Below are 14795 nucleotides of genomic sequence, written 5' to 3'. Positions count from 1 at the left end.
TTTTATCAGCACAGGCAAAGTCTTCCATGGAGCCACCTGGGACAGTGGAAGGTGGCCCTGCCTGTGACAAGAGGTGGAACAAGGAGAGCTATAAGGTCCTTTCCAACCCAAACTGTTCCATGATTTTGTGATTCCCAGCTCTCCCTGCAAGCCCAAAGAGGGAGTGTGGAATTCCCAGTGCTCCCGTGTTTGCTGGCAGGCTCGAAGCAGCCTGATGTGCAGCCAGGCAGCAGCAGAAGTTCCGCCCAGCCCTGAGCTCCTCGGGCTGGGGACTTTCAAGTGCAAATGGTTGGCTTTAAAGGCAGCAAGAGCGCCGTGTAGAGAGGAGATGCCAGGGTAAGCACTGAGTGAAAGGGTCAGCCAAGCTCCTGCCTGGGTGAAACGTGCATTTTCATCCCTGTGCTCCTCTCCTCTGACCACTCTGTCTCACCCAGGGCTGATTCCAGCTATTTAATGCTCTGTCTGACTGCTCAGCACCTGCATGATGCAAGTCCCAAGGGAAATCTCACCTTGTTTATCTACTGAGAAGGGAGGGGAGCATTAAGGACTCTCTCAAAACATTTTTGACCTGAAACAGAACCTAAACATTTCTTAAAACCAGATTGTTTTGGAAACAAAAGGTTTCTCTTCCAGTCCTTGGCTTTAGTCAGAACCATTGTGTGCTGGTGCCATGAAAGCTGAGTTCTGTTCAGATTTCCAAGGAGGAATCTCAAAGATATTCCAAAGATCGCTTATCAGTCTGTGATGTGGTGATCTTCACAAACAGGAGCTGTGCACGCTGGTATGAAATGGAAACAAAAGAGAATAAATTAAAACAGCCACAGAGCAGCGGGTCGTTCCTCTGGGAATGAACTCCACATTTCTGTGCCTCTCCTGCTGCTGCTGCTGCCAGATCCTCTGGGCTGAATCGCTCACCACGGGCAAGCCCCGTTCCAAGAGCAGGCGTTGCTGTTTAATCCTGCGAAGAGAATACGGAATTTTACCTGCTGGATCTGTCGGTAGCCCTTAGAAACCGAGCTGTTTATGCCCAGGGGCCAGGACCTTATGCAAGAGCAGGCCCGTGACTGTGCCTGGTGCCACCCAGAGCCGAGCCCTGCTGCTGACAGAGGGATCCTGCTCCTGCCCCTGCTCCTGTCCCTGCCCCTGCTCCTGTCCCTGCCCCTGCCCCTGCCCCTGCTCCTACCCCTGTCCCTGCCCCTGCCCCTGCCCCTGCTCCTGCTCCTGCCCCTGCCCCTGCTCCTGCCCCTGCTCCTGCCCCTGCTCCTGCCCCTGCCCCTGCTCCTGCTCCTGCTCCTGCTCCTGCTCCTGTCCCTGCCCCTGCCCCTGCCCCTGCCCCTGCCCCTGCTCCTGCCCCTGCTCCTGCCCCTGCTCCTGCTCCTACCCCTGTCCCTGCCCCTGCCCCTGCCCCTGCTCCTGCTCCTGCTCCTGCTCCTGCCCCTGCTCCTGCCCCTGGCCCTGCTCCTGCTCCTGCACCTGGCAGTGGCTTCCTGCAGCCCAGCTGCTCCTTTTGCCTCCTGCTGCCGGCGAGTTTTCTTCTGCTGATGTACAGGTTTGCATCAGGCTGGCCAGCCCCAGAGGAATTCAGTGAATTGCTCAGCTACAAGCGAGTGCTTCCCTGCTTCCCCCGAGTGCAGCTCACCAGGCATCGGTGCATTCCTCGGGTTCTTTCTGTGGGTCAGCACCGTCCCCCCCCGTGCACACCTTCCGTGTGTGGGGGCGAAGCGGTGCAGTTCTGCTCTAGGGTGCCCTCCCCTCCCCTCCTCTCCACACAGAGCAGCTCCAGTGCTGCCTGTTTGGAGAGGGATTAAAAGCCTGGCTGTGGGTTTTGTCAGCCTGAGCCTGTTTGGTATTCACAGAGTGTCCTGGAAAGGTGCTGGTGCTGCAAGGTCAGCGATGGAAACGACTGAGTGCAGCTTAGTGCTGCAAGCAGTTAATTAACATCAGTAAATTGTTTGGTGTGATTGCCTCCATGGGTCAGGCCCTCTCTCTAAAGAAAGCCTGCGTTAGTTTGGAAATTAAATTGCCTGTAAGGAACAAGGGCACTCGCTTTGTCATCAGCATAAAATCATGGAATGGTTTGGGTTGGAAGGGACCTCAAAAGTCATCCAGTTCCACCCACCTCCCAGCATCCCAGGTTGCTCCAAGTCTGGGTGGGGGACAAAGCAAGAACACAAACAAAATCTACCCCCAGGTTCAGCCAGAGCCCAGTAGAGCTCCTGGGTTCTGGTCTGGGGACCCCCAAAATCAGACTTCCTACTTTGGCAGGGGTTGGAATGAGACGATCTTTAGGGTCCCTTCCAACCCAAACCATTCCATGAATCTAATTCTGGGCATATTTCACTCAATTTGTGCCCAGAAGGCAAAATCCCAGCAGAGCCCAGACACAAAACAGCCACAAAGAGAGATCACAGCCTTGCAGAAGCAACGAGTCTCAGAAGAGTTGGTGAATGTACCCTCAGTGTCTTCATGCAGATTATCCAGACTGAGTTTATGTGGCAAAACAATGTTAAAAACAACAAAGAAAACGCCGAGCTTTGCATTTTGCACGGAATATTCATCTGATTCCTAACTATCAGTCCCACCCTGGCTCAGACGTGTCATTTCCATGTCTACATGAGCCTGTCAAGACCTACTGGCCCAACTGAAACATCCTTGTGCACATCTTTCATTACAAAGATCAAATTCAGGAGCAGTGGCTGGTGGAATTCTGGCGGTGTCAGGGATCATCTGCTGCACAGGCCACAGCAGGAATTATTTGTGTTTGTTAATAACAGCCCTTGTGCCTCTGGGGCGGCGTCAGGGGAGCCTTGGGGCTGAGAGGTGGGGAAGGAGGGTTGGAGGCTGCTGAACCGAGCAGGAAAACACCAAACCTGGGCTCCAGGATCAAGCTGGGCTTGCTCCAGCTCTGTGGGAGATGGCTGGAGATGTCTGCGGCTTTTTGACCACATTCCAGCATGGTTTGGGCAATAACCAGGAGCCGAGGCTCTGCCCTTCCCCACGTGGAGGGAAGGACCCTCTCCAACTCCACCAGGCTTCTCTCCATTATCTTTTTTCTCTTTTTTTGCCCCTGGCCTTTGTTTCTAATGGAATTGTAAATGGAAAAAGGCCAAAGCTCGTCACTGCAGCTCCCACCCGAGCAGGGCTTGGCCCCACAGATCCAACAACCTGCAAAGAGGAGCCCGGCCAGAGGCATTCCAGCCTTTTACTGCTGTGCCAAAGCAAGCAGGGCTTACTGGTTTGGGTTTGCTTTCCTCTGTTTGCCGGCAGTGCAAAGTTACCCGATAATATCTTAAACCAGAACTAGACCCGGTGCTCCTCGTTCCTGCTCTTAAAACCCGGTGGGTTCGGGCAAGGATGGATCACGCTGGCAGGGCAGCGAGTGAGGATCTCCACTTCCCGAGAGCTCAGCTCGTTTTTTCCAAACACCCTGGGATTTGGAAGTCCAGGAAGAGACAGAGAGGGGCAGTGTTGTTCCTTGCAGAGGGGTTTATGTGCAGCAGTGACATCCCCGGCTGGTTCCAAGCAGGAGTTTAATCATTAACCGGGCACCGTGGAGCAGGCAGGGGTTGTTATCATTCATTAATTACAGCTCTGAGCGCGGGCAGGCCGTGCTGAGGTGCTGACAGGGATGGAGATCTGCACAGGGATGGAGCACACGGGATGGAGCCTCTGCCTGTCCCGGTGCTGCTCCCGGGGAGAGGATTCCCCCTCCAGCTCGGGCTTGCCAGAGGAAGGAAGAGGAATTTCCTTTACGGGCACAGGCCGGAAGAATAAATTCTAAGAACTGTAACTCTCCTTTAGCAGTGGAAGGTACGAGACAGCGGTGCTGCCCCAGGAGGGTCTCCCGTAATTCCGTGGTTTTATGATTCTCCAAAACAACACTGAGTATTCCTGAGGGGGTCCCACCATCACCTGTATCCAATTTCTTGCTCGCACAAGGCCAGTCCTGTTGCTTTGCTGCTGGCATGGCAATAAATGCCCTCAGACAGAGCAGTTCTGCCGGAGCCCAGCCAAGAGTGGGGAATTTATGGGGCAGGTTTGGTAGGAAGCACAACAATTGCTGCAACAGAAGCAATCATATCATGATTAATGGCACAAAACTGCTCGATGGAGATTTATCTTCAGCCAGGGAGATTCCAAAGTGCTCCAATGATTGTGTTAACACAGAAAACAACCTGCTCTTCACTCCCTGGCTGACCCAAGAGGGGAAAATCAAGACCTTGGACTTGAGAACAAAGTGGTTCCTCTAAATCTCCCTCCGAACCCGTCACACTCCTCACACAGGGAATGTTGTCCTGCAGATCCTGGGACACAGGGAGTGCTGGAGCCAGCCCACGAGTGCCACAGGTGGGTTCTTGCTTGCAGCCCATCATTTTTAATTGAAGGCAAAGCAGACCAAAGCCCCTGGCAATAACTGACCTGCCTCCATGGTTTGAAGCTATCAGCACATCCACACTTCTCTCAGTTACTGGGGTCATGCAGAAGAGGAATTGTGTTTATGTTCCATCTTCAGACCCTGTGAACTGAACCCACCTCGTTCACATTTCGGGGCCTGGTTTGTGACAAAAATTGAAGCAGAAACCATCTTTTTGACCCTAAAACAGGATCAAAACACAGACATGAGCTCAGTGAAGGTCCATTCAAACCACAGATGTTTGAGGAACCTTTCACAAAGTTCTTGATGTGAAGTTCTGCCTGGAAGTGGCTAACACCGTTTCACTACAGCTCTCTGGGAACAGGTGCTCCATATTAAAGCATTCTGTCTGCAGAGCAGGGGAATTCCTCTCAAACTCTGCGGTTTCTGCTCCTGACCCCTTTTTCCCCCTTCTGTGATGTCACCACATCCCTATATAGCTACAAAAGACCATTTTTGGGTCCCATCCTCACTACATTGGTGGCACCTCTGCTACTCCCCTGAGCATTTTGCCCATCTCCAGCTTGCTCAGCAATGCACATCAAGACCTCAGAAGATTTTTAGTGCACCCATTTTAAACTCTGCACATCAATATATGAAAAAAAGAATTAAACATCAAGAGAAAAGCAAAGGCAGACTGAGCTGCCAGCTGCAAAAACAACTTTATTAAACTCAATTCAAGCTGGAGGCAGAGGAGGAGAAAATTCCCAGCACCAGAAGCATCACAATCTAAGGTAGGTGAGCCTCAATTTGCCCAAAAACACTGGTTTTTGGAGAACAGTGCTGTTGTAGAGTGATTATAGGAGATAGCTTGAGAGATTTCACCATAGAATGTAACAGTTCTGAAATTTAACATGATTATTTCTATAAAAAATAAAGGTAGTGATTTAAGGTGATTTTTCTCCCCATTGTGGCTTTATTATTTTTTTCTTTTTAAAGCTATAAATTAAATTACTGTCCTTTTTGGCCAAGAACACCCAAAAAAATGATGTGGACAAGGTAAAATGCATCCCAGTTATAGGTGGTGGCAGGATAATGGTTTAATCAGATCCTATAAACATTTTCACAATGTAAGACTGAAATAAAGACAGGAAAAAACCAACCACGCGTGGTTTACTCCTGGGATTTCTCCAGCTCTTTCTTGTCGCTTTCTGCTTTATATTTAATGCCTATTTGCTGGTTAAAAACGTTAAAAAACACCTCCTTGCCTGAAAACTAACATTAAATGAGATTAAGATGGAGCTGAGGGTTCTGTCCTGCAGACCACAAGTGAGGAAAAGAGGGAGTGCACTGCTGGACATCAGAAAAGATTAAATAAGCATAGGGATCATATTTTTACTGATTTCTTGATGAAAAAAAAAGGCCATTCAGCTCTCCCAGGGCATTCTTGTTAGCTCCTCCTTGCTTCAAGTCCTCCGGTCTGGTGGGAATTTATGGCATTGAGTGAAAATCCCCGTTTTTCAAGCCACCCCACTGTGGGCTGGGGTGAGGGAGCTGCTGAGGCTCTGCTGAGCCCTCTGCCCCAGGCGAGCAGAGCTGGGGGGACCTGAGCTGCCTCCCCTGCCCCAGAAACAGGAGAAACCTGGGGGGAAGCGCCCGGTGAGGATCCTGGGCCAGCAGGACCCCCCAGGCCGCGCCCAGCGGGGAAGGGGCATTTCTGCAGCCCTGCCCCACGCTTCCCTCAGCAGAGGGGAGGCAGAGCTGGGTGTCTGCAAGCTGGGGAGGTGCCCAGTGTCTCCAGCACGGTCTGTGCAAGGGACTGGTTGTGCTGGTTTGGGCTGAGCCGTGGCACTGGTGCGAGGCTGGGCTCGTCTCCCACCCTCTGCAGCCCACGAGCAGTGGGGTTTGTGGGCATCCAGCCCAGGACTCAGCCCAGCAGGAATGAGGCTCCTTATGGCTTTACGAGTTTCCTTGTTCACGTTCCCTGAGTGCTTTGAAGAGCTCCCAACGCTTGAACAAGCGTGAAATAAACCACGGGGTTTGCACTCGCTGAGGTTTGGGCAGCGCTGGGGACGAGGCAAACCTCAGACAAAGAATTCCAGAGCAAACGCTGCAGTGAGCCAAAGTTTTTAATTCAAACAAGGAAGTCATCCCTGTCTTCAACAGGAACAGCCAGGCACTGTTTGTGTTCGGATCTGGAAAGGGGCAACAGCAATCTGTGCAAAGATAAATGGCAGGGAATAAAAATTAAAAAGGGGGATGATTGGAGGGGGGGACAGGAGATGTTTAAGGGTGTTGGCATCCCTGAGATCTGCAGCTTCTCCTCCTGTTTCTTGGGATGAAAAAAAAGAGAAAGGAGAAGGGAGAAGGGAGAAGGGAGAAGGGAGAAGGGAGAAGGGAGAAGGGAGAAGGGAAGGCTCGGTGCCGCAGCAGGTCCCTCACACATCTTTTGGCCGTCACTGCCCCCTCATTGCCAGCGATGCCTTTAGCAACCACCCCATCCCCACAGGGTTCAGAGCAGGAGGGAGAGATATGCAGAGCACCATTAGCACCTTTTTTCCTTTTAAAATTCCCCTATTTTTGGCCTAGGACAGGTCAGAGTCTCGGAGCCACCGCCCTGCCCTGAGCAGCCGTCAGAGCAATCCAGTGGCTGCCACAATCTCTCTCTTTTGTTTGATAATGCAGAAATCAGCAAAATCCCGTCCCCAGCGTGAGATTTGTGAAGTTGGCCGAGGGAACACTCGGGAGGGCTGGACATGGTGCTTCTCTTCCTTTTAGCAGCTCTGCTGCAAGGTGAGTCACCGCGTCCTCACCCCCTGATAAGAGCAGGTAAAGCTGGAACCGGGGACACAGGCTGTGCTCTTCTGGCTAAATCCTGCCTTAGACACCAAACACCTCCACCTGCAGTGTGCAAACCAGTCCAGACACCCCCCTGCCCAGTCCAAATCTGCAGAGAGCCAGCAGATTGTGGGAAGTGCTGGGAGAAGAATCCCAGCTCTCCTGCAGCATCCACAGGAAGAAGGAGGTTGTCAGATCAGGCAGAGTTTGCAAATGCCAGAGGTTTTTCCCATTAATTTCTGCCCTTGGCCTTTAACTCCAGGGCTGGGAGGGGTCTAGAGTGTCCTGTAAGGAGCATCGAGGGTCCCCCCCCTCTGTGCCAGTGGCTCTGTGACACCAGTGCCCCTCAGGTGGGTAAAGTGGCACTCGGGGTGGGTAACACAGCACATCCAAAGTAGATTTCCTGAGCCAGATGTCCCCTGGTGCCACTCAGAACCACAGCCCTGCCTCAAAGGAGCAATGCTGGGTCCTCCTGGTTGTCTCTGAGTAACCAAAACCTTCTGTTTCTGTCCCCAGAAGAGCCCGTTTCCAGCAGCCTGTACGGCTCCAGGTTTTTGACAGGAGGGCTCGGAGGCTCCATCACCCACCGGTGCTTCTACTCCCCCACCCCAGCCAACAAATACGAGCGGAAATTTTGGTGCAAAATGGCAGCGACCAGGGTCTGCTACACCATCATCTCCTCCAGCAGCTACACCTCGAGCGAGTACCGGGGCAGGGTGGCCCTGGGGGACACCCCCCAGAACGGCACCTTCACCGTGACCATGACAGGGCTGAGGAGCAGCGACGCGGGCACCTACAGGTGTGGCATTGGCAGCACCAACGACGGGCTCTACGTCAGCCTCAACCTGACGGTTCTGGCAGGTAGGATTCTCTCCTGGGAGAGGTTTGGGGTCATCGACACGCAGCAGGCGCCTCAGCTTTTTCTGTTTACCAGATGTTTGTAATTGTGGGGTGTAAAAGCACCCAGATTGGGCAAAAGGTATGTAAATGTGGAAGGAAACCCTCTCCTGGCTGTTGGAAACCCAGGTTTGGAGATTCTGGGGAAGGGCACAGAGGAAATGTCTGAGTGAACGGGTTTTGGAGAAGTGAAGGAAATAACTGATGGGTTTTTAGGGTGTGAGATATGTGTGTGCGGATATTTTTCAGTTATTATAAGCTAAAAAGATGAATCTTTATTATCCTGGAGCAGAGCTCAGGAACATGGCCTGAGAGAATTTGTAGAGCCAAAAGGATGGGGCAGGTTTTTGGGGGTTCTGCGAGCTGACAGTCCCTGTCCTGCTCTCTCCCTACAGATGCCACGGTGGCGAGGCCAACCCAGCTCATCCGAGGGGAGCTCCGTGGCTCTGTCACTGTCCTGTGCCCCTCTGGGGACACCCGAGGTGACAAGAAGAGGTTCTGGTGCAAAGTGGGCAGAAGCAGCTGCGGTCTCATCGCCAGCTCCGATGGCTACGTGGACAGGAGGTACCAAGGCCGAATCCTTATCACCCCTCAGGAGAGCTCTGGGGCTTTCAAAGTCCTGATGAATGACCTAAAGAAGGAAGACTCGGGGCTGTACCTGTGTGGGACACAAGGACTGAGGGGTCAGGAGAGCCCACAGGAGGTGGTTCTGCAGGTGGCCACAGGTAGGACAGGGCATGGGGGGTTCACAGCGCTGGGTGAGGGGCGTGAAATGCTAATTCTGTCCCTCCCCTGCAGCCTCCACCATTCCCAGGAGACCCAAATTCTTCAGCGGCACAGTCGGGGGCTCGCTGTCCTTCCAGTGCCACCACGACCCCAAGGGGACCTACGAGAAGAAGTATCTGTGCAGGTGGAAGGGAGGGAGCTGCCCGGTGCTGCTGGACGACGAGGGATTCGTGCTGGAGTCCTACAAAGGGCGGATACGAATCTCCAGCAGTGACCCCGAGCGCGGGACCTACACGGTGGTGCTGAGGCAGCTGGGGGAGGAGGACGCAGGGTGGTACTGGTGTGGGGCCAGGAGTGGGCACGAAGAGCTCACGGCCTCCCTGAAGCTGCTCATCCACAAGGGTAGGTGGTGGCAGGGCCTGGGTGATCCCCAAACCATTCCACACCAGGAGAAAGCAGCAGCTCTACATTTTCCCCTCAGTTATTAGAGAGCAGCTGAGGTGATGGTGAAGGTTATCAGGAGTGTGAGAGCTGAGCTTTCGGAGGAAATCTGATGGGTTTGGATTATATTATCGATTGTTTATGATGCAAACGCCCTGGGATCTGACATCCTGGTCCTGGCACGTGCAGCACAGAGACGTGTTTGGCTCTGAAGATAAGCTGAAGGTTATCTTGCAGTTTGAGAAACTGCAGAGTGTAAATACACAGGTCCATGGAACTGCTCCTCTGGCAACGGCAGAAAGAGCGGGGTTAAAGCAGGAATGGTTGCCAGGTATTAAGGTTTTCATTAGAACTCCCAGGCTGCTTTCTGTAGGACTCCAAGGAACACAGAAATGCCTGAGTCTGGTGTTTTTTCACATGAGGTGCAAGGTGAAATGTGTAAATCTTCAGTAAATCTAACAAACCCGTTGCCTCTGCAAGAAGGTGGGTATTAAAGCCTCAAAATAATGTTCTGTGCAGAAATCTGCTCCTCACGAGACCCAGGAACAGCCCCTCCTGTGAGACCCTCATCAGCAAGTCCTGCTGCCCACAGCACGCCCAGGCATAGGAGCATCGCAGACCTGATGGGCACTGTCCCCAAGGGCACCACGATGGGCACTGTCCCCAAGGGCAGCAGCACCCTGCTGCCCACTGCCACCCCGGGCACCACTGCAACCTCCCCAGGTGAAACCTTCCAGGAGAGGTGAGTCCTCAGCCACATCCTTGGTGTTTTACAACCTGTGCCCCATTCCCCGGAGCCCTGTGGAAGCTGTGCACAGCTGAAAACACCTGAAGACACGAGAAGCTGGAGAAGGTGAGGTTGCCTCATGTCCATGCACACTTTGAACTTGCCTCCAACCCGCCTGTGGAGCAGGTGCCAGAGTCAACAGCTGTGCTCCTGCCTGGTTCCCTGTGCTCAGGACGGAGACAGGACCTTGGGAAGCGTTGCTGAGCTTGAGCAATAGCCCTGGTGGATGTGCAGCTGCTGCAGAGCTCAGTGCACCTTCCCCAGCCCCGCAGCAGCCAGGAGCCCACGGGCAGTGCTGGGTGCTCGCCGCTGTGTCAGGACTGAGCTTTGGGCAAGGTCCCTCAAAAGGCTGGGAGCGTTTTGGCCAGGAGTCATTCCAGGTTGTTCTCCACACCGGTGGCTGTGTCTCACCCCAGTGCAGACGGTTTCCCGGTGGATTTGCCTCCTGTGCTCCCTATGAGCAGCTCCAGCCCTTCTCCCCCCGCTGTGGCCACCAGCCAGCCCTGCTGAGGGGATCTGGTGCAGATGCACCAGGTACTGCAGGATCAGCCAGACCCAACCTGGGCAAAGCCCACAAATCCAGTTCAATATTGAGATGGGCACCTCGGATTTGCATCCAACCCCCTGAGCCCCAGCATGGGAAGCCCCATCCTCCCCATCCCCAGCTTCCCCCAAGCCACATTTCCCTGCCATCCTGACAGAAAGAGGAGGGAAGACACCTTCCAAAAACGTGAGGGTTGTAACAACTCGCCAAAAGGACGTATGTCTTGTGAATTTGTATTGTGCAAACAGCTCATTTTCCTCTGGAGGGGCTAATTCAGCTGGCAGCACTAACCCCACACAGCAGCTGCAGGAATCACTCCCTCGTAAGCCAAACTCCAGATTGAATGATTTCAGCTCTCCTTGATTCTGTTGACTTTTCTTTGATTCAGACAGAGTTTAAAACTCCTTGAATACCCTTTAGTGTGACAACAACCACCTGCATGAACCACGAAGGTGAATCCAAACCCAGTTTAATCCTGGTGGTTCATCTCCCCAGCTCCTCGGGGGAATCACGGCTGCTCCCAGTTGTGTTACCAGCTCTGCTTTTGCTGATTTGCGTCGCCATCACCATCCTCACCCTGGCCAAAATCAAGCTTCTAAAGAAGCCAGGTAAGCTGGCCAGGAAACACTTTTTGGGGCTGCAGTGGTTGTTTTGCAAGGGCTGGAGTCTGACCCATGGAATATTTCCATCTCTCAGACACGTGTCCGCTCTGCAGCCCGACAGCGCGGCTGGACCTGCAAGCAAAGTCCTTGAGAAGTTGTTTGGTTTTGTCTTAAATGTGCTCAAACACAAAACAAATGAAGGAAATGGGAATCCTGGAGCCCTGCTGAAAGCAAGGCTGGGTTTTGTGTGTAGAAGATTGATGGCCCCGTGAGTGATAGAAAATCCTGAAGGGAGGGACCTGTGTGGTGCGAGTGGCTTCACTCTGGGCAGCTTCTGGGGCCAAATCCAGCTCATTCAGTGCAGAGCTGACAAAGACAGGCCCAAAAAATCCCTTCTAATGACTGATCTGCAAAGATACGTGCACCTATCTTAATCCAGACCATATTATACCCGTAGAAATAAATTTAGGGACAAAAAACCTTCAGCGATGACAGCGGTGAGGGGAAACACATTTTTCACAAGAAGGAAACTGTGAAATGATGGCCTAATTTGGGGTCTGGCAGGCTGGAATACTTAAAGAGGAGCGAGTGGGGGTGTTCCCTGCGGTGCATCCGTGTGTTTTGTTTTAAAGGAGAAGCAGGAAGCACCACGGGGAGCCTGGAGCCAGCTTCGGCCCGTGCTGGGCTGAGTCCTGGAAGGGAGGAAAGGATGGAGGAGAACCCGAGCCCAGGAGAAGTGCAGGAGTTCAGGATGGGCTCTGGCAAATGTAGGTGGGTGTTTGCTGGGGCTGGCACTGCAAGTGTCGTCTCCCTTGGTAGGAGCGAAGAAACCCAAATTTTAAGCGGGGAATTCGTGGCTCTCCACAGGAGAGGCACCAGGTTTGCAGTCCAGGAAAAACAATCCACAGTCCAAGAATCCCATTCTGCTGCCAAACTCTTGCCTTTACTCCTTACCAAGAAAAGTTAAGCCATGGATTTCAAAAGACTTGGATTAAATCCTGTATAAAGTTTATATATTTATTGTAGGGCTGATTGTAATTTTTAATTGCAAGCACTAAAGCTGTTATCGCTCTTCCTGCCTATTTCAGTAAATTCTGATTGCTTATCACCTTTCTCAATATTACACAGAAGAAATTATTGTTCACTGTGTTGCAACCATGTCATTCTTTTTTGTTTTATTGCGCAGGACAATCTCTGCTATCTTTGGGAATATCAGGATGACCAGCTTCTGTGTAAGAGTCTGTCTCAGACTGTTGATGCTTTTCAGAGAAAATCTCCTGCAAAAATCATCTGAGCAAATATTTGAAAGTGTATCTAACCCGTAGGAATTCGTATCAGTGAAAAGGACTCCACTGGAAAAAAAAAAATAGTGGAATAGTGGCTCAGAAATTTGGTGATTTCACATTCTCATTATGATGCACTCAGAGCCAAAAGGGGCCTTCTGGTCCTAAATATAAAGACTGGAAAGGAAAAAGTGTGTCCCCCCTAAAACCTTGAAAATAAACTCTCAGTGTTCCGTGAAAAACTCCTAAAAATGAGAATGAAACCCAGAAATTATTTGTGCCTTTTGCTCGCAGATGTCTGGGTTGGGGTAAAGCCTGGGAGAATTCTCTTAAGCTGAGCAGGAGGGTGACTCCAGAAGTCCCCTCTGACCTGGGTTTCTCCAGCTGTCTCTTCTCAGAACCCCCTAAAATATCACTTAAAATACCAAGTTTGGCATAAACCCAGAAACCCCTATGGAATCACTTCTGCAAATACCACAGAGAGGCAGTGCCAGGTCACAGCTTCTCTTCTGTTTCATTATTTTACAGCTGCCCTATGGGGAAAAGTTACTTTTCGAGGTGCCTGATGAAGACTGGAGCCAGAACCTTCTGTGAAAGCCCCATGTACCCGAGCTGGGAATTTTCCCTATGGAAAGCCAGGGCAGAGCTATAAAATGCCAAGCCCCCAAAAGCTCCCATTGCTCTGCTCAGAACCCAAATCCCCTTAACTGAGAGCTGAACCCCCAGACTGCCCAAATTGCTCCGTGTTTTGCACAAGAGAGAATAAAATTATGCACCTGAACCCGGCTATTTGGGGGTTATTTCCCTGAGGGAAAGGTAAAGCTGGGGAGGGGTGGGGAGGGAAAGATCTTTGTGGCTTCAGGGTTGCTCAGTGGGAGGCAAAATATCGGAGAATCATGGAGTGGTTTGGGTTGGAAGGGACCAGGTTGCTCAAAAAATGAGAATTTTTTGGTTTGTTTTTTTTGATTCTGATCCATGGAGTCATTTTCCAACACATAAACCACGTCTGATTTCAGTTTCTCAGACACCCACATTCCCAAGTGCTATTTTTCCTTCACCTCTTCTGCAGGGATATCCACAGCTTCAAAACCAGATCAGCTTCAGCCCAAGCACAGCCTAGCCCCGAGCAGCAGCGTGGGTTTTACACTCAGATCATGGTTCATGCTGCAATCTGCACTCCCCAAATAAAAGCAATCCGAAGGTTGTTTGTTTTCTGGAGATGCCAAAATGCTTTGGAACCTGGGACTTGGCAGGAAAACGCTTCCTCGTGTGCTAAAGCAAGGAAATACTTTTCAAATATATTTGCATGAGGCAACAGATTGGTTTTACTGGAAACCTTGAGGGTGAAAGGGGAGGTTTGGTTAAAAAAAAAAAACCTGTTTGTTCCCCTTGGATTAATTTTTCCTTCTTGAGATGCACCAGCAGTTACAGGTTCCAGTGCTTCTGCCAGGATTTCCTCTGCCCATGGCCATCCCACCTTCCTCTGCAAGGTCTTAAATACACATTTCCATCCCTCTGCAGGATCCAGCAGGGAAGATGATCCCGAGGGATCTGGCCTGGCAGAGTGGGAGCTCCAGGAGAGCAAACACAGCTGAGTCCACTGTGGTCCAGCCAGCACAACTCCGTGGCCACGAGGCAAAAATGTAATGCCAGCATTACCTGGGGAATGTTTGGAATGCCCAGGGAAGCAGCACTGGTGGGAAGCTTGGAGGGGATCGGGGTTTGCTCCCATCCAGGAGAGGTGGTGGTGGCTGTTCTCCTGGTCCAAGATCCCCACCAAGCACAGCAACAGCCAAAAGCTCCTTGCTCACCCCAAAAGCTGTGCATTCATGGAAAGAAAAGAGCTCAACATCCTCAGCTAAACAAAAGATACTTCCAAGGCTGGCTTTAACATCTGGCAAATCTGTCAAAGATCCCAATTCTGGGTCAGGATCTTGCTGCTCCCAGACACGGCAGGAATGCCTGGAGCTGTCATCCTGTCCAAACTCATCAGTTTTCCCTGAATGGATGAGAAAAGCTACATGTGACCCCCCCCCAGTTAGAAGGAATTCCTGCTTTTGCACCATTAAAACGAGGCAAAGCAAGGAATCACAGCTGCCCAAGCAAAAAGCTGGTGCGGGGTACCCAAAGGACCCTCCATGGACTTGACCCCACAGAACCACCAGGCTGCTTCCCAAAGGAGGCAGAGGTGCCCTGGACCTTTCGTGAGAGCCCCCTGCCCTTGGGGTGGCTGTGATCAGGAGGGTGACAAGAGAGGGCACCCTGCAGGGACAGCAGAGCTGGGCTGGGCATTGGCTGCCCGGCCCTGCCGTGGGCTGGGGCT

At 51.9% G+C, this 14795-nt stretch overlaps 1 protein-coding gene across 6 annotated transcripts; it reads left to right on the top strand.

Moving 5' to 3' along the window:
- Positions 1 to 1461: 1461 nt before the first annotated feature.
- Positions 1462 to 13253, top strand: LOC121657658 (polymeric immunoglobulin receptor-like). Of its 6 annotated transcripts, none has more exons than XM_042013597.1 (10): positions 1462 to 5148; positions 7040 to 7147; positions 7712 to 8053; positions 8485 to 8814; positions 8888 to 9217; positions 9776 to 9998; positions 11083 to 11195; positions 11822 to 11960; positions 12376 to 12421; positions 13001 to 13253. In XM_042013597.1, exons 2-10 carry the CDS (start codon positions 7111 to 7113, stop codon positions 13064 to 13066), a joined length of 1626 nt encoding a protein of 541 aa, XP_041869531.1. In that variant the 5' UTR covers positions 1462 to 5148; positions 7040 to 7110; the 3' UTR covers positions 13067 to 13253. The 6 variants fall into 6 exon arrangements, with proteins under 6 accessions (XP_041869531.1, XP_041869530.1, XP_041869532.1 ...); XM_042013596.1 differs by having other exon boundaries at positions 7709 to 8053; XM_042013598.1 differs by having other exon boundaries at positions 7709 to 8053; positions 11822 to 11956; positions 13001 to 13045.
- The last annotated feature ends 1542 nt before the right edge of the window (positions 13254 to 14795 follow it).

The sequence above is a fragment of the Corvus kubaryi genome, unplaced genomic scaffold (assembly GCF_017639235.1).
Source record: "Corvus kubaryi isolate FWS band 111438036 unplaced genomic scaffold, C.kubaryi_AGA036_p1.0 split1-37355, whole genome shotgun sequence".
Taxonomy (NCBI): domain Eukaryota; kingdom Metazoa; phylum Chordata; class Aves; order Passeriformes; family Corvidae; genus Corvus; species Corvus kubaryi.
This window is presented reverse-complemented; position numbering and strand designations above follow the sequence as displayed.